This window comes from Chiloscyllium punctatum, chromosome 5, assembly GCF_047496795.1.
Source record: "Chiloscyllium punctatum isolate Juve2018m chromosome 5, sChiPun1.3, whole genome shotgun sequence".
Lineage (NCBI taxonomy): Eukaryota > Metazoa > Chordata > Chondrichthyes > Orectolobiformes > Hemiscylliidae > Chiloscyllium > Chiloscyllium punctatum.
Genome location: NC_092743.1, coordinates 78,379,810 through 78,403,551, shown reverse-complemented (window position 1 = coordinate 78,403,551; position 23,742 = coordinate 78,379,810). Strand labels below are relative to the sequence as shown.

The 23,742-nt window shown below is 41.2% G+C and overlaps 1 protein-coding gene across 1 annotated transcript; it reads left to right on the top strand.

Annotated features, from left to right (window-relative positions):
- The first annotated feature begins 4,157 nt into the window (after positions 1–4,157).
- Positions 4,158–23,471, top strand: LOC140476794 (dendritic cell-specific transmembrane protein-like). Its single transcript, XM_072569589.1, has 3 exons — positions 4,158–5,165; positions 15,556–15,843; positions 23,352–23,471. The coding sequence occupies exons 1-3, from the start codon at positions 4,158–4,160 to the stop codon at positions 23,469–23,471; spliced, it is 1,416 nt and encodes a 471-aa protein (XP_072425690.1).
- Positions 23,472–23,742: the final 271 nt, after the last annotated feature.

The window sequence follows — 23,742 nt, the reverse complement described above, 5'->3', positions numbered from 1 at the left end:
ATGGGTGGGTTGCGCTTTGGCGGGTCGGTGTGGACTTGTTGGGCCGAAGGGTCTGTTTCCACACTGTAAGTAATCTAATCTAATCTAATAAGTAAGCTTGCCTATTGGATACATAATTGGTTTAATGGCAGAAGGCAGAGAATAATGGTAGAGGGTTGCTTTTTGGACTGGAGCCCTGTGACCTGCAATGTTCCACAGGGATTGGTTCTTGGCCCTCTTTTGTTTGACATTTATATAAATGATTTCTATGAGAAAATAGAAAGCATGTTTAGTAAGCTTGCAGATGACAACAAAATTGGTGGCATTGTAGACAGTGAAGATTTTTTTTAAGATTACAAAGGGATCTTGATCAAATGGGTCAATGGGCTGAAAAATAGCAGATGGAATTCAATCTGGATAAGTGTAAGAAATGGTATTTTGGTACAACAAACCAGGATAGGGCTTACACAATTGATGGTAGTGTCTTGGGTAGTGTTGTAGAACAGAGGGACCTAGGGGTGCAGGTACATAATTCTTTGAAGTTTGTGTTACATATAGATAGGGTGGTTAAAAAGATGTTTGGCATGCTTATCATTATAGCTCAGTCCTTTGAATATAGGAGTTGGGAAGTCAGCTTGAGGTTGTACAGGACATTGGTGAGGCCTCTTCTGGAATATTTTGTCCAGTTCTGGGCATCCAATTATAGGAAGGAGAGAGTTCAAGCTGGGGAGGGTTCAGAAGAGATTTACCAAGATGTTGTTGGGTATGAAAGAGTTGAGTTATAAAGAAAGGCTGGATAGGCTGGGACTTCTTCACTGGAGCATAGGAGATTAGGAGGCGATCTGATAGAAGTTTATAAAATAATGAAAGGTATAGATAGAATTAATGTTTGGTGTCATTTCCCTAGTATGGTGGATTTCAACACTGGCGGTACATTTTTAAGGTGAGAAGAGAGAGATTTTAAAAAGAAATAAGAGATAAATGTTTTACATAGAGGGTGGTTTGCATGTGGAGTGAACTTCCTGAGAAAGTGAGGATGTGGGTACAATTACAATGTTTAAAAGACATTTAGGTAGATACATGAATATGAAAGGTTTGGAGGTATATGGGCCAGGAGCAGGCAGATGGGATGAGTTTAGTTTGGGATTATGTTCAGCATGGACTGGTTGGACCAAAGGGTCTGTTTCCGTGCTGTTTGACTCTTTGGCTCCAAATGTGAAGAAAAATGGAGAAACACTACAGGTTCAATGGTCGAACTTTGAGGGGAGTACAGGAGCAGAGAGACCTTGGAATTTAAGCGCACAATTCTCTGAAGGTAGCCAGGCAGGCTGAAATGGTTTTTAAGAAGGCTCATAGAATTCTTGGGTTTATAAATATAGGCATAGAGTCCAAAAGCAAGGAAATAATGTTACATCTGTACAAATCATTGGACAGAACAAACTTGGAGTAGTGTGTTCCGTTCTGGGCATCTTATTTAAGGAATATTGTTTAAACCGTGAAGAATGTGTAAAGGAGACTTATTTGAATGATGCCAGTAATGATGGATTTTAGATGCAAGGTGAAATAAGAGAAATTAGGCTTATTTTCCTTGGAACAGAGAAGATTAAGAGGTTATTTTATTAATGTGCTCAAAATTATGATGGGATAAAGAAAAATATTCTGTTTGCATGTCAGTAACTAGGCTGCCACAATTTCAAGATTGTCAGTAAGTGAACTAGGATTGAGATGAAGAGAAATTTCCTTATTCAGAGAGCTGTTAGGATGTGGAATGTATTGCCTAAGAGAGTGGTGAAGTCAAATTCCATATGATGTTTCAAAAGAGAGCGAGATAGATATTTGGAAGTGCTGAATTTAGAAGGCTGTGAAGCTGTTCTCTATCAGTTAGCCAGGCCAGACTAGCCCAGACCCTTGCTGAAGTGGTGCAGTGCACAGCTGGGCCATCTAAATCCAGATTCAGTTTTCTCCAGTAGAAGAAAATGACTTCTATCAGCCAGGAAACAGTCAAACGCAGAGACAATTGAAAAACAGGTACAAGGGAAATGTACAATGGTGATTGATTTCATTCTGCAGACGGCTCCAGTATCTAGTCCAAGACTGGAGATCATTGGTTTAAGCTGAGAGGGAAAGATTTAAAAGGGACCCGAGGGGTCATCTTTTCATGCAAAGGGTTTTGTGTATATGGAGCGAGCTGCCAGAGGAAGGGGAAGAGTCAAGCACAATTTCAATATTTCAAAGATATTTGGATAGGCACTTGGATAGGAAAGGTTTAGAGTCCAAATGGTGGCAAAATTGGCATGGAAAGTTGGGCTGTGGGATCTATTTCCATGCTGTATAATTTTATGACTCTATGATTCTATCTCAAGCAACAAGCTGGATGGCACTAGATGCATTAAAATTCACAGTTACAACCACTGGTAAGATGAGTTTTGCTCTACAGTGTAGAGTCCGAGAGATATAATCAAAGAAATAGACTATCGGTCCAACTCATCCATGCTGACCAGATATCCTTGATAAATCTAGTCCCATTTGCCAGCATTTGGCCCATATTCTTCTAAATCTTTCCTAATCATATACCCTTCTAGATGCCTTTTGAATGTTGCATTTGTATCAGCCCCCACCCCTTCATCTGGCAGCTCTTTCAATACTCGCACCGCGCTCTATGTTAAAATGTTGCCCTTTAGATCTTTTTAAATCCTTCCCTTCTCACCTTAAACATATGTCCTCTAGTTCTGGAATCCTCCATTCTCAAGGCAAAGATCTTGTCTATTTACCATATCATGCCCTTCACGATTTTATGAACCTCTATAAAGTCACCCGTCAATCTCTAACTCACGAGGGAAAGTAACCTCAGCCTATTCAGCCTCTCCCCATAGCTCAAACCCTCCAACATTCATGTAAATCTTTTCTAAACCTTTTCACTTTTCACAATATCCTTCCTATAGGAGGGAGACCAGAATTGCACACAGTATTCCATAAGTGGCCTAACCAATATCCTTGACAGCCAGAACATGATCTCCCAACTCCTACAATCAATTAACTGACCAATAAAGGCAAGGATATTAAATGCCTTGTTCACTACCCTCTTTCCTGTGACTCCACTTTCAGGAGCTATGAACGTGCATTCCAAGGTCTCTTTGTTCAGCAGCACTCCCCAGAATGTTACCATTGAGTATATAAGTGCTGCCCTGATTTGCCTTCCCACAATGCAGCACCTAACATTCATCTAAATTAAATTCCATGTGCCACTCCTTGAAAGTTGGCAGAGTTCAGTGATGAGTTCAGAGGTGAAGCACAAGCACCTCAATAATAGTCTCCAGCAAAGGTCTGGTGCTGCATAAACAGCCTTCCTGGGTTATGATTTTTTTCTGTTAAGAGACCTTCTCCCTATCCTTTTCACTCTCCAACCATCTTGTCCTATTCTGTCTGACCTCTATTCAATGTGCTCATGTGCATTATCCCAAAAGGAAGGCCCATTCCTCCATCCATGTGCAAGAACTACAGCTTTATGCAAAAACCTTGAAGTCATAGAGTCACAGAGATGTACAGCATGGAAACAGACTCTTCGGTCCAACCCATCCATGCTGACCAGATATCCCAACCCAATCTAGTCCCACCTACCAGCAGCCAGCCCATATCCCTCCAAACCCTTCCTATTCATATACCCATCCAAATGCCTTTTAAATGTTGCAATTGTACCAGCCTCCACCACATCCTCTGGCAGCTCATTCATACAAGTACCACCCTCTGTGTGACAAAGTTGCCCCTTAGGTCTCTTTTATATCTTTCCCCTCTCACCCTAAACATATGCCCTCTAGTTCTGGACTCCCCAACCCCAGGGAAAAGACTTTGTCTACTTACCCTATCCATGCCCCTCATAATTTTGTAAACCTCTCTAAGGTCACCCTTCAGCATCCAACGCTCCAGGGAAAACAGCCTCAGCCTGTTCGGCCTCTCCCTATTGCTCAAATCCTCCAACCCTGGCAACATCAAACAATATATGATCCCTGATTACTTTCAAATCATAAAACCACAAATAAAAGCAACAGAAGTGTTGTAGAATTGTAGAAATAAACAGAAGAAATCAGCCATTAAAGGACTGTAGCTGGCTGGTGACTCATTTTTATGCCATTTCTAATGTAATTTCTGTTGGATTTGCAGAGAACATCATTTGAACAAACATGCCTCTTCTCAGGATAATAAAGCAACAGTCAGAGATTCTTTGGGACCTGTTTGTATCAGAACGGAAAGCTGGTCTGAAGAATATTGTGTGTCTGATTTCACTTTGCCTTCTGATGGGGCTGGGGGCCAGTGGCATTCTCTATATATCTTTACGAGCATTATACTGCAGCCTCAAAGTGAGTCTGACAGTGTGTGGAATCTTTACTACCATCATTCCTGGAGCTTTGTTTCTCTCAAAGCACCTCAGATGTTTTATACTAATCATCCTCATCTCCTGTGGAACACAACAAGGACGGAACGCTCTGATCACGGCTGGCACCGGCGTGGTGCTCTTCAACTGTGCCCAAAACAGCTTTCATAATTTAAAAGGGTTGTCACAATGCATCATCTGTTACTTGAATCATACGGTGTCATCTATCAACGATCTTCTACAAAGATATATTGACGTCATTCGGTGGTTGCCCAACTTTCTAAGTCAGAAAAGTGAAGTGATAATTATTTCCACTGATGTAAAAGATAGAATAGATGAAGAGCTACAAGCCTACCTTGATGAAACGAAACATCATTTGGAGAATCTCAGTCGTAGCATCATATCAACATTTGACGGAGTCCTCATGGTTTCCAAAAGTATAATGGTTGCATTTAGTCTTTTGCTGGTCTTAATAGCCAGTGGGCTGTATATTAGGAAGTATGTGTGCAATACAGATTTTGAAAATGTATTTATCACCAAGCAGTTTGTAGAGCTGGATGAAAGGAGAAGTAAGCAAGGAAAAGCTGCTCTACTTCCACTGACAAAAAAAGAGAGAAAACATTTAATTAAGATCCCATCTCTGAAATTAATAGAAAAGGAACGGAAAAACACTCTGAAATTCTTTGCTCCAATTTTGGCAAACCTGCTTTTTTGGGGAATGAATATATTGATTGATTATGGACTGTATCTGCTCATTTCTTCAATAAGAATACATTTTGTGTCTCTGCCTACTATGGACCTTAATTTGTTCTCAAAAGTAAGTAACAGAAAGTCTACATAGCTTTTAGACTACAATTGTTTCAAATAATAGTCCTTTGAAATTTGGTAGTTTGTAATGTGACCAATGCACGTCAAAGAAGCTGATTGAAGTGTCCTGTGGGTGACGTCTCCAGCATATAAAGTGGAAGTAAACATACATGAAAAACTTCCATTTCTGTTTGCCTTGTCCAGATTAATGAGGAAATTTGCATATGAACAAGAAAGAATAAATAGTCTCCTGGTGTTCTTGTTCCTATCCAATCCTGTCATCCAATAGCAATATATGTCTGTGAGACATTCAGGGGTTTTGGCTGAGAGCAGCAGAAGGTGTGACTGTTCCTCCCCCATCATGGTTAAAAAGCCAAACTACAACAAAAATAATGATTCTAAAGATGAGACATATTGGATTTAAAAGATTAACTCTGTTTCTCTCTCCACAGATGCTGCCAGGCCTGCTGAGTTTCTCCAGCACTTTTTTTTATTTCAGATTTCCAGCAATGTCAGTACATTGTTTACTTGAAACTATGAAAATGTCCAAGGTTTGTTTAATGTCATTTTCCTTTTTCTGCATAATCTTATGTCAAGAAGAAATATCAATGGAGAGTAAACACAACTTTTAATTATCTTACACAAGGATTGAGATAGGCTGCACTGGTGCACATTTTCATTACAGTTTTTAATGAACTGATGTCAGACATTTTACACTATCCATGAAAAGTTTAAATGGTCCTATGATACCCCTGTATTTAAAAAAGGATAAAACTTTGAACAGTTGTAAAGCCAACCACAGAATGTTACTTGGAATGGAAAAGTTTAACATTGAGGAAAGCTTGAATTTTTTTCTTTGGAACAGGAATACTTATTTGAGATGTATTGATGTTTAAAAAATAAACAAGTTCAGACACACCTCCGAAACAGATAGGACTTGCACACAGTCTTTTAACTCAGAGATAGGGTCACTACCATTGTGCCATAACAATCCTTGAAGTGTATGTAATAATTGAGAGGGGGGGGGGGGGTGAGCTAGGTCAGGTGAATATAAGAATTTGATTCTCTTAGCAAGCAATGAGGAGAATGCTTGCCATCCTAAACGGGGATTAGGGTTTGGTTATCACTGCCTTACAGCATTTAAGAGGAAGCAGCCCTCACTAAATCTTGAAAAATTTTGGATATATTCCTAGTGTTGGAAAATAGTTTGAGGCTGACGAGTGCTGTTCTTCAACCAAACAGTGTAAACTCCTCCTGTCTGACAACTAGTTCTTGAATTCATCCTAGTGACTGGGAGAGAACACTCACAATCAGAAAAGTGAGATCTTCTTATAACAATGACAGGGTTGGTGATCCCTCCTCATGGAAAATTATCTTAATGGCCAAGGGAAACTGGGGGCCTCATTTTAACAGTGTGGGAGTGATATATGTATAGCATTTGTGGGCAGTTAACCTGGATGAAAAGGCCCGTTGGTTTTAACAGCTGGGCCTCGTATCTATAAATATTCTCATAACAAAATACTGTGGATACTGGAAATCAGAAATCAAAAGCATAAAAATTCCTGGAAAAACTCATCAGGTCAGACAGCAACTTTGAAGGAACCAAAGTAAATGCTTCATGTTCAATGACCTTCTATCAGATATTCATTCATAGATATTTCCTTCTCTCAAGGCATTCTGTAGTGTACTGGTACATTCTGTATGAATGAATAAAAAGAATCCCCACATATCACAATTGGATTAGAGATGGAATCTCTAGCCAGTAGGATTTCCTTTACCAGTAGGATTGAGGAAATGGTCGTGATTCCCTTAGGAATTGTCACTGGCAGGATGTAAACAAAAGGGGCAGTCACATTACTGGGAGTATACTACAGACCCCAAATGTAAGAGGGAGCCAGAAGAACACACATATAGATAAATTTCTGTCTGTAGCTATAAGAGGCAATAATAGTAGGAGACTTGAACAATCTGAATATCAACTGGATTTTGAACAATATACGGGGCATTTTAGGCCAGTTAATCTTACTTTAGTGATGGGCAAATTGTTAGAATCAATCCTGAGAGATCGTATAAACTATCACTTCGAAAGCCATAGAATAGTCAGGGATAGTCAACATGGTTTTAAAGAGGAGGTCATGAGTTACAAATTCAATTGAATGATTTGATGAAGTGACAACGAGGATTGATAAAGGAAGTGTAATGGATACAGGGTAGTTTGTCGTATTGGATCCAAAGTTGGCATCAAACAAAAGATAATGTTTGACAGCTGCTCTTGTGAATGGAAAACTGATTCAAATGGTGATCTAGTGGCTCAGTATTGGGACCCGTACTGTTTCTTTTATACATTTACAATGTGGACTTGAACATGGGGACATGATTGGGAAAGTTGCAGCTGACAGAAAAATTGTCTGTGTCATGGATAGTGTCGAGGAAAGCTGTAAACTCCAAAATGAGATCAATGTGTTGGTAGAGTGGGCAGGAAAGTGGCTGATCGATTTCATCTCTGATATGAGTGAGGTGCTGCAATTAGGGAGGTCAAGTAGTAAAAGGGAATAGATAATAAATGGGAATATTTTGAGACAGGTACATTAAGCGAGAGACCGGTCCCGAAAGGTAGCAGTACAAACAAAAAAGGTTGTAAGGAATGCATGTTGAATGCTATCCTTCATTGGCAGAGGTATAGAATACAAAAATAAGGATATAATGATCAAACAGTGTAAGGCACTGGTGAAGCCGTAACTGGAATATTGTGTGCAGTTTTGGTCACTACATTACTGGAACCATGTAATTGCTCTTGAGAGAGTGCAGAGAAGATTTATTACAATGTTGCCAGAGCTGGAGAATTGTAGCTACGAGGAGAGATTGGAGAGGTTGGAGTTGTTTTCTTTGGAACAGAGAATGTTGAGGGGTGACATGACTGAGGTATGAAAATTGTGGGGCTAGAGATACAGCAGACAGGAGGATCCCGATTCCCATGGCAGAGAGTTCAAAAACCAGAGTTCAAAAAACTTAGATTCAAGCTAAGTGGCAGAAGGATTGGAGGGGTTCTCTGGTTCTATTGTGGTTCTATGGTTTTCTAATTCCATGAATGTGGATAGCTCGGAGCACAAGCAAAGTACCAAGAATCAGGACATTCTTGAGATGGCAGAAAAATAACTCCTGCTCCTTGCTCAAATCTCAAATCAATTCTAATCATTTGCTTTTTTGGACTCTTTTTATTCGACTTCCTAAAATGATCTTTTCCTATGAATTAGCCAGGTTTTAATTTAAGATCTTCTTTGTCTATCCAAGGAATTTGGTAGGTAATAGGAGTTGTGCTGATTAATGGATGAATGGGACAGACTCAATGGAATTCTTTTCCTGTCTATCTGCTTTTCATACAACACCAGAAGTGACATATTTTCTGGGTTTCTTCCAGGTGCTCAGGTTTCCTCCCACAAAGATGTTCATGTTAGGTAGATTGGCCATGGTAAATTGTCCATACTGTCTTGGGTAGTTGGGTTAGCTATGAGAAATGTATGGTTACAGGAGTAGGGGGATGGTTGGGTGATGGGATGCTCTCCAAAGGATCAGTATGGACTCGATGGGCTGAATGGCCTGTTTCTATACTGTAGGGATTCTATGATTATACTTCTTACAAAAATGTCTCAGTAAAATCTCTAGTTGTCATAATTCAAATTTCAAAATATCTGAAAAGCTTCTTATATTTGCAATAGTATCGAGAAAATGAAAAGGAAAGGGAATTATTAAATTGAAATTAGCCTCAATATGTGTAGCATAAATGACTCAGAGCTGATTTTGATTTTGTGAAAAAGTAAGTGATTGTGAATTGGCAGCCTGTGCAACATAGATTCCTGTACAATCACACAGTATATTAGGATATCATTCCGTTTTTTCTTTTGTTTATGCAGTTTCCTTTAGAAAGATCTTGTTTATTTGTTGCAACCACACTTTAGACATTATATTCTAGAGAATCTTAACTCACTACATAAAACATTCTACTCATTTCACTGCTGTGTGTCTGCCAATGATCTTAAATCTGTAACAAAAATGGAAATTGTATAAATGTTGCCAGACCTGCTGAATTTTTCCAGCAATTTCTGTTTCTGTCTCTGATTTTCAGTTTCTGCAGTTCTTTTGGTTTTTAAAATTTTAAATCTGTATCCTGTGCATATCAATCATTAACAGATGTCCTTAATTTATTATATGATTTTGAATGCCATTGTTAAATTTTTCCTAAACTTACTCTGGTGCAAGGGAAACAATCCCAGTTTCTCTATTCATTTCATGTAATAGACACCCCTTATCCTTCGAATAATTTTCCTTTCCATCTTCTCAAACATTTCAATGTCGGTGCTAAAATGTTGTGGCCAGAACGTCTCAGAAGTTTTATTTATTTCCAGTTAATATTGATAGAAGTGGGTTTCTAATCTTGCTATCACCCATGTCACACTACACATACCACAACCAGCCGAGGGAGGTTTAAATCATCTTTGATGCTTATCAAAGTTAAAACTGAGAAAATAGCAAGCGTAACAAAATTAAATAGAACGAACTGCAACCATTGCAGTGAGCTCAAGAAGCAAATAACTACACGAAGATGCTTGTAGATCAGATAACTGGTCAGAATGTACGTATGGCAGAGAACGATTAAAGGATTAATCAAAAGGAAATGAGCTAGAAACAACAGCTAGCAATAGTTATTTAAAAAGAATCCAAGTGTGTGTTGATCCTCTTTAGAATTAGAATGGGGAGTTAAAAGTACATAAGATGGAAACTGCAGATGATATAACAAATATTTTGCTCTGTCTTTATAATAGAGATTATAGAAAACATTCCAATAGATGCAACATTCCAGGAGATGTAAGAAGGAGAGGAACTTAGTGAAATTGCAACCACCAGGAAAGTGGGTATACCAAGCAAACTGATACAGCTGCAGGCTGACAAATCTCTGGGTCCTGAAATCTTGAAAGGAATGGCTGATGAGCTGGTTGATGTGATCATGTTAATTTACTGTATTTCCTAGATTTCAGAAAAATTCATCAGAATAGGAAGCAACAAGTATGACCTCGCTCTTCAAGAGTAGAGAGAGGCAGGAAACACTGGATTAGTGGTGCTGGAAGAGCACAGCAGTTCAGGCAGCATCCAACGAGCAGCGAAATCGACGTTTCATCAGGAATAAAGGCAGTGAGCCTGAAGCGTGGAGACATAAGCTAGAGGAGGGTGGGGGTGGGGAGAGAGTAGCATAGAGTACAATGGGTGAGTGGGGGAGGAGATGAAGGTGATAGGTCAAGGAGGAGAGGGTGGAGTGGATAGGTGGAAAAGAAGATAGGCAGATTGGACAAGTCCGGACAAGTCAAGGAGACAGTTACTGAGCTGGAAGTTTGAAACTAGGATGAGGTGGGGGAAGGGGAAATGAGGAAGCTGTTGAAGTCCACATTGATGCCCTGGGGTTGAAGTGTTCCGAGGCGGAAGATGAGGCGTTCTTCCTCCAGGCGTCTGGTGGTAAGGGAGCGGCGGTGAAGGAGGCCCAGGACCTCCATGTCCTCGGCAGAGTAGGAGGGGGAGTTGAAATGTTGGGCCACGGGGCGGTTTGGTTGATTGGTGCGGGTGTCTCGGAGATGTTCCCTAAAGCGCTCTGCTAGGAAGTGCCCAGTCTCCCCAATGTAGAGGAGACTACATCGGGAGCAACGGATACAATAAATGATATTAGTGGATGTGCAGGTGAAACTTTGATGGATGTGGAAGGCTCCTTTAGGGCCTTGGATAGAGGTGAGGGAGGAGGTGTGGGCACAGGTTTTACAGTTCCTGCAGTGGCAGGGGAAAGTGCCAGAATGGGAGGGTGGGTCGTAGGGGGGTGTGGACCTGACCAGGTAGTCACGGAGGGAACGGTCTTTGCGGAAGGTGGAAAGGGGTGGGGAGGGAAATATATCCCTGGTGGTGGGGTCTTTTTGGAGGTGGCGGAAATGTCGGCGGATGATTTGGTTGATGCGAAGGTTTGTAGGGTGGAAGGTGAGCACCAGGGGCGTTCTGTCCTTGTTACGGTTGGAGGGGTGGGGTCTGAGGGCGGAGGTGCGGGATGTGGACGAGATGCATTGGAGGGCATCTTTAACCACGTGGGAAGGGAAAGCCATGGGCACACGTATGGGCCCTAGCTATGCCTGTCTCTTTACTGGCTATGTAGAACAGTTGATCTTCCGTAATTACACCGGCACCACTCCCCACCTCTTCCTCCGCTACATTGATGACTGCATTGGTGCCACCTCATGCTCCCGCGAGGAGGTTGAGCAATTCATTAACTTCGCCAACACATTCCACCCTGACCTTAAATTTACCTGGACCATCTCTGACACCTCGCTCCCCTACCTGGACCTCTCCATCTCCATTAGTGACGACCGACTTGACACTGACATTTTTTACAAACCCACCGACTCCCATACCTACCTGGATTACACCTCTTCCCACCCTATCTCTTGCAAAAATGCCATCCCGTATTCCCAATTTCTCCGCCTCCGCCATATCTGCTCCCAGAAGGACCAGTTCCACCATAGAACACACCAGATGGCCTCCTTATTTAGAGACCGCAATTTCCCTTCCCACGTGGTTAAAGATGCCCTCCAATGCATCTCGTCCACATCCCGCACCTCCGCCCTCAGACCCCACCCCTCCAACCGTAACAAGGACAGAACGCCCCTGGTGCTCACCTTCCACCCTACAAACCTTCGCATCAACCAAATCATCCGCCGACATTTCCGCCACCTCCAAAAAGACCCCACCACCAGGGATATATTTCCCTCCCCACCCCTTTCCACCTTCTGCAAAGACCGTTCCCTCCGTGACTACCTGGTCAGGTCCACACCCCCCTACGACCCACCCTCCCATTCTGGCACTTTCCCCTGCCACTGCAGGAACTGTAAAACCTGTGCCCACACCTCCTCCCTCACCTCTATCCAAGGCCCTAAAGGAGCCTTCCACATCCATCAAAGTTTCATCTGCACATCCACTAATATCATTTATTGTATACGTTGCTCCTGATGTGGTCTCCTCTACATTGGGGAGACTGGGCGCCTCCTAGCAGAGCGCTTTAGGGAACATCTCCGAGACACCCACACCAATCAACCAAACCGCCCCGTGGCCCAACATTTCAACTCCCCCTCCCACTCTGCCGAGGACATGGAGGTCCTGGGCCTCCTTCACCGCCGCTCCCTCACCACCAGACGCCTGGAGGAAGAACGCCTCATCTTCCGCCTCGGAACACTTCAACCCCAGGGCATCAATGTGGACTTCAACAGCTTCCTCATTTCCCCTTCCCCCACCTCATCCTAGTTTCAAACTTCCAGCTCAGTAACTGTCTCCTTGACCTGTCTGGACTTGTCCGACCTGCCTATCTTCTTTTCCACCTATCCACTCCACCCTCTCCTCCTTGACCTATCACCTTCATCTCCTCCCCCACTCACCCATTGTACTCTATGCTACTCTCTCCCCACCCCCACCCTCCTCTAGCTTATCTCTCCATGCTTCAGGCTCACTGCCTTTATTCCTGATGAAAGGCTTTTGCCCAAAACTTCGATTTCGCTGCTCATTGGATGCTGCCTGAACTGCTGTGCTCTTCCACCACCACTAATCCAGTATTTGGTTTCCAGCATCTGCAGTCATTGTTTTTACCTCGGAGGCAGGAAATAGGCAGCTGTGAGACAGTTGGCCTGATGTTTATCATGGGTAAGGTGTTAGAATCAATCATTAAAAAGATTATGCTGTACACTAAGACAAATTCAAAATTATTGAGAAAAATCAGGAAGGTTTGCCTCAGGGAAGTATGTGCTCTGGATAAAGAAGAGTCTGTGATGTATTGTACTTGGATCTTCAGAAGGCATTTGATAGTATACCACATCGTTGATTATTATGGGGCACATCAAGCTCATGGTGTAGAGTTTAATATGTTAGCACAGATAGAAGCTTGATTGGTTGGCATTAAGCAGAGTGCATGCAGAAATGGGTGCATGGGTGTATTCCTGGACAACTGAAGCACCGTCAACACACAAGAAACTTGACACATTCCAGAACACTTGATTGACATCAAATCCACAAACATCCACTCCTTCAGCACCAATGTTCAACAGTGGCAGTACTATTTACAAGATGCACTGCAGAAATTCAGCAAACTTCTTCGAGCAGCACTTTCTGAATCTATGATCACAAACATTTAGAAGGACAAGGACAGAAAATACATGGGAACACTTTTTGTGATCTGATGAACAGGTGACAAGTGGAATCTTGCATGTTTTTCTGCTGAGACCTCAATTTTGATGAGGGGAAGGAAAGCATGGCAGTTGGATTTGTAGACAATATCAAGATGAGCAGGAAAGTATGCTGTGAAGACATAAGAAAATTACAGGCAGCTATAGATATGTTAATTGAGTGGGCAAAAATCTGGCTTATGGAATATAATGTGGGAAAATAACTCAGAATTTCCAAATAAACCTGTTGGACTATAACTTGGTCTTGTGTGATTTTTAACTCCGTTATATAGGGCATTGGTGAGATCACATCTGAAATATTGTCTGCAGTTTGGTCTTCTTATTTAAGGGAGGATGTAAAATACTGGAAGAAGTTCAGAAAAAGTTTACTAGAGTGATAAACAGAATGAGCCAGTTGTCTTATGAGGAAGTGTTGGATAGATTGAATTTGTTTCCTCTATAGTTTAGAAGAATATGAGGTCACCTGATGGAGGTGTTTATGATCCAGAATATTATTGACAAGGTGGATGTGGAAAAGATGTTTTCTCTCATGAGTCAGTCCAGGACTGTCACTAGGGGACACTATTTTAAAATCAGTAGTCTCCCTTTCAAAACACAGATGAGGCAAATCTTTCTCTGATGGGACTTGACTAACTTTGGAACACTCTGCCTCATTAGATGGTAGAAGCAAAGTCACTTAAATATTTTTAAGGTAGAGGTCACTAAATTCTTGAAGGCAGAGAATTAAGTCAATGTACATTTGGATTTCAAAACATAAATAGATAAGCCATGATCCTACTGAATAGCAGAGCAGGTTGGCAGGGCCCAATGGTCTTCTTCTGTCTCTATTACATATGTTTGCAAACTGAATATACTTCAGATCATATTTGAGTATACTTTATCAATATACTCTACCGATGTCTAGGATAATTATTATATTATAACTGGACAATGCAAGATCAAACAAAATTACAGCTCAGAAAGAGACCATTTGGTTTATTGAGTCTGCTCCAACTCTATCAAAAAGCAGTCCAGTTACTCCCACTCCCCATTTTATTTCCTTACCTTGTATTTCTTTTCCTTTTCAAGTATTTACTTAACTCCCCTATGTAAGCCACTATTGAACCTTTAGCTTCTGCCCTCAGAGATTGTCCATTCCAAATCATAAGCATTTGTTGCATAATTCAGCCAATGGAAATAGTTTCTCCTGGTCACGCCAAAAAAAACTCTTTTTTGTTATTAACTCAGGGGATGCGGGTATCACTGGCTCGGCCAGCATTTGTTGTCCATTCCTTGTTGCCCTGGAGGTGGTAGTAGTGAGTTTGAATCACTTTAGTCGATTTGCTGTTGGAAAACCAACAATGCAACTGGGGCTGGAGTTCCAGGATTTTGATCCAGCTACGCTGAAGAAGCAGTGATATATTTCCAAGTCAGAATGGTGAGAGACTTGGAGGGGAACTTGCAGCTGGTGGTGTTCCCATGTATTTTCTGTCCTTGTCATTCTAAATGTTTGTGGTCATAGAGTGCTGCTCAAAGAAATTCGGTGAATTTCTGCAGTGCATCTTGTAAATAGTACTGCTGCTGCTGAACATTGGTGGTGAGGATGTTAATTGGTTTATGGATTTGATATCAATCAAGTGTTCTGGATAGTGTCAAGTTTCTTGTGTGTTGATGGTGCTTCAGTTGTCTGTATCTATGGGTGAAACATTCCAAACCTACCGCAGATGCCCGAAATCGCGGATAATAGCAAATTGCATGTAAAAGTCATTTTTTATTTACATGCATATCTATGATAAAGTTTAATTAATAAATTACGCACAATAAGAGTTATTTTCACAACAAAACTGTGATAACATGACAACAAATGTAGACAACAAGAATGCTAGAGGCTAACTGGATGCGAGTAAAGCGAGCCAGCGTGGGTACAGAGGACAAAGAGAGATGAGTCTTGTACTGAGTACAACGGAGTCGGTAGGTTTCACCACATTACTCAGAATGGAATGCAATTTGAAACTTATGAATCAATTATTTCTGGAACTTTCCATTTAATATTTTCAGGCCGCAGTAAACCATGGATAACTGAAACCGTGGAAACCGAATCCACGGATATGGGGTTTGATTGAATACATTAACTAAAGTGTTTATTCCCTTTGTTTTTTACAGGCAAGTATTTCCTATAAAGCACCATTGTTTCCGAGTGATTGCTTTCCTGAACCAACTCTTACAATTAATGACATGTGGATCCCACTCACTACGATAACTTCAGCCCTTGTGTTACTCACTTTGCTTTCTGCCAAAATTGCAACGTTGAAAATATTGATCTTGTCATCATTTTACCCAGAAGCTCAAAGGGATCGTGCATATTTTTTGCATGAAGAGATAATCAAGAAAAGATCCTCAGAAAGATTAAAACTCAAGACCAAGAAGTCTTTGAATGGAGTGGTTAACTCGGTAAGATGACTAAAGTTGACATCTATTACTTTTCTGTCATGGTGTAGTTTCTTTGTGCCCCTTTACCTTGTCATGTAGATTCACTGTCATAGCTGATATATGAATAATATTTTTTAAAGGTTAATTACTGTGAACCATTTGCCCCGGTATAATCAGAAAGTAATATTTCAGAAAGAAGAGGAAAGGGCTGCAGGAGTAAAGCACTACAAAGGAAATCACATTGTATGATGAGGGGGCACATACAAACTATGGCATGACTGAAAAGAGTTCTGTTTGCAAGTTTGGAAGTTGTGTATTAATATAATTTGTTCCCAGAACAGTGTAATGCCAAATCAGCATTAATGGCAGCGTTGTCTCTGATAGTATCTGTACTAATCCGAGTCTATTTGCCAATTAATCAGAGTTCTCGTGTCATGGAGTTGGTTTGTCCCTTGAATTAGTATTCTTGCAAATTATCTTGATGATGCAAGATGAAAAACTTTGATAACATGTATTTTTTTCAGCAATAATAAATTAACTTATATTAGTAATGAATAATCTAATGTTACTCTAATGATATCACTGAACCAGTCCCATCCAATCCACAGCCGAAATTTTAACTGATCTCCCATCTCTTAAAGTAATAACACAGGACAATTGTCTACACAGCACAGTTAATTGAGAGAGAAACAGTTGCTAATCAATTAGCACATTTTTCAACACTATCTATTTCCATTCAATCATGGTTGTTTCATCCCTATACTAATCAAGTACCTATCTATCTCAGTCTTACTTACACTCAATGCTGAAATGGACTTCTCTGGCAATGAGTTCCACAGATTAGTCATCTGTGGCTGAAGAAATTCCTCTTCATCTCAAGTCTAAAGGGTCATCTCTTAACTCTGAACCTGTGTCGTCAGGTCGTAGACTCTCCTACTAGTGGAATCATCTTCTTCACTTCCACTTTATCCAGACCTCTCAATATTCTGCAAGTTATAATGGGAAACACCCTCATCCTTTTAAACTCCATCAAATACAAACAAAGAGTTCTCAAACTCCTCATATGACAAGCCCTTCATCCCCAATATCATTCTTGTGAACCTCCCCCAGAAGCCCTACAATGTCAGCACATTATTCCTTAGATACGCTCCCCAAAACTGCTCACAATGTTCCAAATACAGTCTGGCCAGAGCCATATATAGCCTCAGCAGTACAACCCTTCTTTTGCAGTTTATCCCTCTTGAAATTAATGGTAACATTGCATTTGCTTTCCTAACTGAGAATCCGAAACAATGACTCTCTAGTCACTTTGTTCTTCTGTTTTCCAAAGACATTTAGAAAATAGTCTATAGCTCTATTGTTCCGACAAAAGTGCATAACCTCACACTTTCCTACATGGTATTCCATCTGCCACTTAGTTGTTCACTATCCTCGCATATCCAAGTCTTTCTGCAGCCTCCCCAATTCCTTAACATTACCTGTCCTCCACCAACCTTTGTGTCATCTGAGAACTTAGTAACTATGTCCTCAGTTCCTTCCTTGTTACTACAACCTTGTAAAACTGTTAGCCAATTCCCTTGTGCAACTGTGCAAAAGGACACCAGCTCTTGGAACAGTAGACAAACAATGACAATGGCCACAGTTATCTTATCAAATGCAAATTTTGAAATTCAAAGAAGAGGTGGTATTTTCTGCACTTAAAGCTGATTACTTCTCAATAAATGGAGGGGACCTGGATATTTTTGTCCTTTCAAATGAAAAAGAGCCTTTTTCAGGGCTTTCAGCACATTTAAATCCCTTCAAACATTTTTTTTCATATTTATGAAGCTATTTTAACATTTTCTCAAATAGAAATATTGTGGGCGGCACTGCTGCCTCACAGCACCTGAGACCCAGGTTCAAATCCCGCCTCAGGCAACTGTCTGTGTGGAGTTTGCACATTCTTCCCATGTCTGCGTGGGCTTCCTCTGGGTGCTCTGGTTTCCTCCCACAGTCCAAAGATGTGCAGGGTTAGGTGAATTGGCCATGCTAAATTGCCCCTAGTGTTAGGTGAAGGGGTAAATGTAGGGGAATGGGTCTGGGTGCGTTGCTCTTCAGAGGGTCGGCATGGACTGTTTCCACACTATAAGTAATCTTAAAAATGTAATGACTTAATGGCAGTAATGTACTTACATAATGGTGCTCAAGATTCATCGGTAGCACAGATCTCTATACTGAATTGTTGCAATAAAAATACATCTACGTTAAAGTACAGCATCTAAGAGTGACAATTGAAGGTGTCATCATATTTCACACTGACATTTCAGAATAGTCCTGACCTCTGACACCTCAGCTGGCTTCCCCAGTGGTCATGAACTCTCAAAGGAGGTGTATTTCAAGAGTCCCCAAAGCCTGCATGAGCACATGAAAACAGTGTGCTGGCAGAGAAGGCTTTCCTGTGATTCTCACTGAGATGATTTTCAACCTCAGAAAAGATGCTTGCACATTTTCCACCTAAAGCCTTACATTTTATTGCATTATTTGAAGATTATCATTGTCCTTATGATTTTACAATAACTCCCATTTGGAATGCATTATTCCTGAAGAATGGATACTTGGTAAGTGGCTATGAAGGATATATGAGGTGGCATGAGAGTGACCTGGATGACATGGGAGATCTAAGGGGGCATATGTGGAAGAGGATGGTTGAGGGTTTACAGACATAGGGTGCCATAAGCAGCCTGAAGAGGCATGGGGTGCCATGGGAAGGATAAGTGAAGGATAAGTGTGTAAGTTCAGCAAGTCTTTAATACTTGAAGGGAACTAGGCTGCTGTATTGGAGAGGTAAAAGTGAGGACTGCAGATGCTGGAAATCGGAGTCGAGGTTAGAGTGGTGCTGGAAAAGCACAGCAGACCAGACAGCATCCGAAGAGCAGGAAAATCGACGGTTCAGGCAAAAGCCCTTCATCAGGAATGAAGGCAGGGAGCTTCCAGGATGGAGAGATAAATGGGAGGGGGGTGGGGCTGCGGCTGGGGAGAAGGTAGCAAAGAGTACAATAAGTGGATGGGGGTGGGGATGAAAGTGATAGGTCAGAGAGGAGGGTGGGAAAAGGTAGCAAAGAGTACAGTGGGTGGATGGGGGTGGGGATGAAGGTGATAGGTCAGAGAGGAGGGTGGAATGGATTGGTGGGAAGAAAGATTGGCAGGTAGGACAGGTCATGAGGATGGTGCTGAGCTGGAAGGTTGGAACTGGGGTAAGGTGGGGAGAGGGGAAATGACTAAACTGGTGGTCCACATTGATGCCCTGGGGCTTCCTGTTCCAAGGTGGAAGATGAGGCATTCTTCTTCCAGGCATCGGCTGGTGAGGGAGTGGCGGTGGAGGAAGCCCAGGACCTGCATGTCCTCGGCAGAATGAGAGGGGGAGTTGAAATGTTGGGCCACAGGGTGGTGGGGTTGATTGGTGTGGGTGTTCCGGGAGCAACGGATACAATAAATGACATTGGTGGATGTGCAGGTGAAACTTTGATGGATGTGTATTGGAGAACCAAAGTGGATCTTCTAACTTTCCCACCTTCACGCCAACACTCCATGTACTCTCCTTTCTGGTTCAAAAAATGCGATGTGAATGCAGAATCTATATGAAAATGTTAATTGCTGGCGAAACAGACACATGATGAGGACATACATTTCAAAGACTCAAAAGTTTCTTGATCAGATTTTCCTAGCTCATATGAAAATCTGAACTAAGGATTATAATTGAGCAAAGATATTTCAAGATCTCAATCTCAGTACAAACAAGGGCTTGCTGTCATGAAAACATCAAAGAATGTTTTATTTTTCAGGCATTGCAGTTGACCGTAATGATATTTTGTCTCTGTTATCATCTTCAAAATCTGTTCCATGGCCAAATTATATAAATGAAGATTTCGGAGCAACAGTTAAATTTGGCTTTAATTATCTCTTGCCTTGGGGGAGGCAATGGCATACCAGTAATGCCATTGAATGAGAAATCCAAAGCCTTAGGTTAATGTATGGGGTCAAGTGTTCAAAATCCCATCATTTCAGATGATGAAATTTATATTTAATTTAAAAAGACCTGGAATGATGACCATTTTGATTGTTATAAAAACACATCTGGTTCACTAATGTCCTTCAGGGAAGAAAATCTACTATCCTTTCCTGGTCTGGCCTATGCATAACAATGTGGTTGACTCTCAGTTGCCCTCTGAAATGGCCAAGCAAGCCACAGAGATCAAGAGGCAACTGGTGATGGGCAATTAGTAGCTGGCCCAGCTACTGGTAGCCGCATCCCACCAACAAATTTTTTTAAAACCTCCGAAGTAATGCTCTTAGATTTATTGTTTATTATTATGCACACAATGATTAGGTCACCCTCCACAGATTAAAATATCACTTTTATTCAGTCCTCTTGACAAACTGATGATAGGGATCAATCTCATGTCTTGTCTACTCTTCCTGTTCTTGGGATCTTAATCTCCTACAATTTGGCAAAGCCACTGTGCATACTCAGAATGGCCTTCACTGATGTATGCTTTGATGTTCTGACTGTTAGATAACTTCTTCTCAAGAGAATGGAAATGTTCATCAGAAAACACAAGAACTCCAAGCACGAGTAGGCAATTCAGCCCCTTGAGCTTTCTCTGCTATTTAATGCGATCATGGCTGATCTCATCTTGGCTTCAACTCTACTTTGTTGACCACTCCCCATAACTCATTACTAATTAAAAGTCTGTTTATCAGCTCCTTAAATTTTTCCAATATCCGATGTCCACCGGACTCTGGGTAGTGATTTCTACAGATTTATGACCCTTTGACAGAAGGAATTTCTCCTCATCTGTTTTAAATCTGCCACCTCTTTCTCGAAAACTATGATGTCCCTTTTGAGATTGCACCACATGGGTAAACATCCACTTCATATCATCTTTATCATTCCCCTTTAATATCTTACATTGTGTCTTCTAAGGGCCTCTTCACAACTTGTAATCAATCTATCCAATAACTAACCATGTTGGATTTATCTTCCTAAAATTTGATGCACTGCCTGTTGTTGAGCACAGCACCAGATTCTGCAGTGGAAGGTGGCATCGTCTATGTGGCTTTAGTAACATTTTAAAATTTTTCTTATGCCATCATAATTCATAAAAGCTAAATCTATGAGCAGGGGAATCTTTATAATTCTAGCTGTGACCAGAAAATTACCCGTCTAATTATCAACCTACAGTGCCGATTCTCAGAGTCCACTAGTTATGTGTGCACACCATGTTCACAGCAAGTGTAATTGCAACAATGAAAATCATCTCTATTTTACTTTTTTATATCAACTCCAAGTCACAAGAGCTGACCATATTTTTTATATCTAAACACAGGCATAAGGAACTAGCTTTGATGATAACAGCAAACTTGCAAGGCAGCAAGAAGAATGACAAGGCTGATTGTGTGTTTGGGGAGCAAGTTTTCTGTGCAAAGACAGAGAATGTTGAGGAAATTCAGCAGGTCTGGTAGCATCTTTGGAGAGAGAAATAGAGTTTACATTTCGAGTCCAGTATGGTCTTTTCTTCAGAATCTTTCTGGCTATTTGGCACTTTACTTGGGACACAGGAATCAGTGTAGCGATCAGTGTCCATTTTATCTCCCTCATCTCACTGAGGAAGATCGAATCCAGCCCAAGGTGTGTCTATGTATCTAGGCCTATATTAGTGAGCTATGTTTCAATTACAATTTACCTTGCCATCATTTTCAGTTCCTGAATTTGCTTTGGAGAAAGCAGAATCTTCCCTCACTGAAGGTTTCTTGCTTATTGGGCATGCAACTAATTCTGGCAGATGTAACTGGATTGCAAAGAGCTTTGCCCTCCACACCCTGATACATCTAAACTCTGGGAACAGGGACTGGACTGCAGGTGGAGGCCTGCAGCAATGGGATGAGGCCTTTGAGGCTGATTGAGAGGTGGCAGGTACACTTTAATGAAACAAGGTACTGGCCCTGTCACAGTATTAGACTTTTAAAACCTATCTTATATGTAATGGTTCCATTTCCCCACACATGCTGAAGTCTGGAGTATCAGAGTTGCACTAAGATTGCACTGAGTTTTTGAGCAATTCTATTGTTTGATGGAAGGGTCATGAGGCTGGAGTTGCCTGGGTGGGTTTTGTCATCTTTCTGGAAAATGGGGATCATTATTTATTTATTCATTTGTGGAATTTGGACATCACTAGCTGGCCAGCATTTATTGTCTGTCCTTGTTGCCCTTAAGAAAATGCTACTGAGCTGCCTTCTTGAAATATTGCAGTCCACCTGCTGTGGATTGACCCACAATGTCACTAGGAAGGGAATTGAAACTCATGGGAAGCTGTGTTTAATCTATTGAGAATCCCATGTCCTTGCAGAATCTCCATTATGTTGACTAATGCATTTAAAATGTATCCATTGTTCTTATGATATTTTCTAATCAACCTGTTTACACTTCTGGAGCACATGAAACTTGAACCCAGGCCTCCTGGCCCACATTAGGGCCACTGCCACTTTACCACTGGAGAACTCTACTGTCTCATTTTTTTAGAGAATTGTTATCCATTTTTCCTGAACCCAGACAAAAAACAGCCCTTGATATTTTCTATATCAGCCTGCCCAAAGATGTTATTACACCCCCCTAGGACGAATGGGACTTGAACATAGGCTTCTTGACTCAGAGGTAGGGACACTACCACTTCTCCAAAAGTGCTTTTACCTTCTTTCCAGAGATGCTATTACACACTTTTGAACTTTTTTTTAACCACCACCAAACAACCCATATTTCTAATTAATTACCAATTATCAACTATTACCCATCAGGCCTAGAGTAATAGTAACAAATTACAGTTTAGAAAAAAACAAGAGAGCAGAATTATAATGGAGTGGGGGGGGCGGGGGCAATAATAATGCTCTCTAATTTCCACAATACACAGTCCAAGGTTCTGCAAGTTAGGTAGATCGACCATGTTAAACAGCTCTGTCATGTCCGGGACATACATGCTAGGTACATGAGTCATGGTAAATGGGGGCTACATGAATATGGTGGGGGGGAGGGGGGTGCGGTTCTGGATGGAGATGCTCTTCAGAGAACGGTGCAAACTCAATGGGCTGGATGGTCTCTATCTGCACTGTAGGGATTTAACACAGAATCATAGAATAATTACAGCACAAAGGGAGACCAATTGACCCATCCTGTTAATTGCTCTCTGCAAAGGTTATTCATGTGGTTGCAGCCCTGCCTCTTTCTGCATTGGCCTGGATATCTTGCTCAGGAAAACTTTCAATTCCCTTTGAAGGCAATGACTGAACCTGTCTCCAGCATACATCACAGATTTCAATGTTGATAGTTCTAATATTGATGCAGCTGAACCATTACAATCTTTACAAAGCAAAGCTGCTGCTCTCTACTTGCAGCTGTTAATGGCATGTTTCAGTTAATGCAATGCTATGTTGTAATGCTGCATTTAAATCTCTGAACTGCAAACAGCATAAAGGTTGATTTCTTAAACATTGAACAGGTCTCATTTTGGTTTCCCATCTTCAAAATGAAGCAAAAGATCGAGGAGTCAGAAAATAATCCAGAGGCTTGCCGGGAAGAATGGAACACCCCACTGAAGCAAGTTCACAAATCAGACTGAAGTAACAACTTTTGAGTGGAAAAGACTCAGCCATTAACACGTAACACTAATGAGCTTCATCAAGTCCAGATTTCAAGTTATCAGTTCTTTGAATTCCCCGCCTGCCTGGCATAGTAAGCTTTGTATCTTTAAAGAGTCTGTTTACCTAATGCAGCAGCACCACTCAGCCTCAGTTGAAGCTCTATAAAAGAGTTTCACAATTATAAGGTCGATTGAAAAGCTTTGAATTTTCTGAGATAGTTTTATTCTGCATGTCTTTTGGCAATTTTTC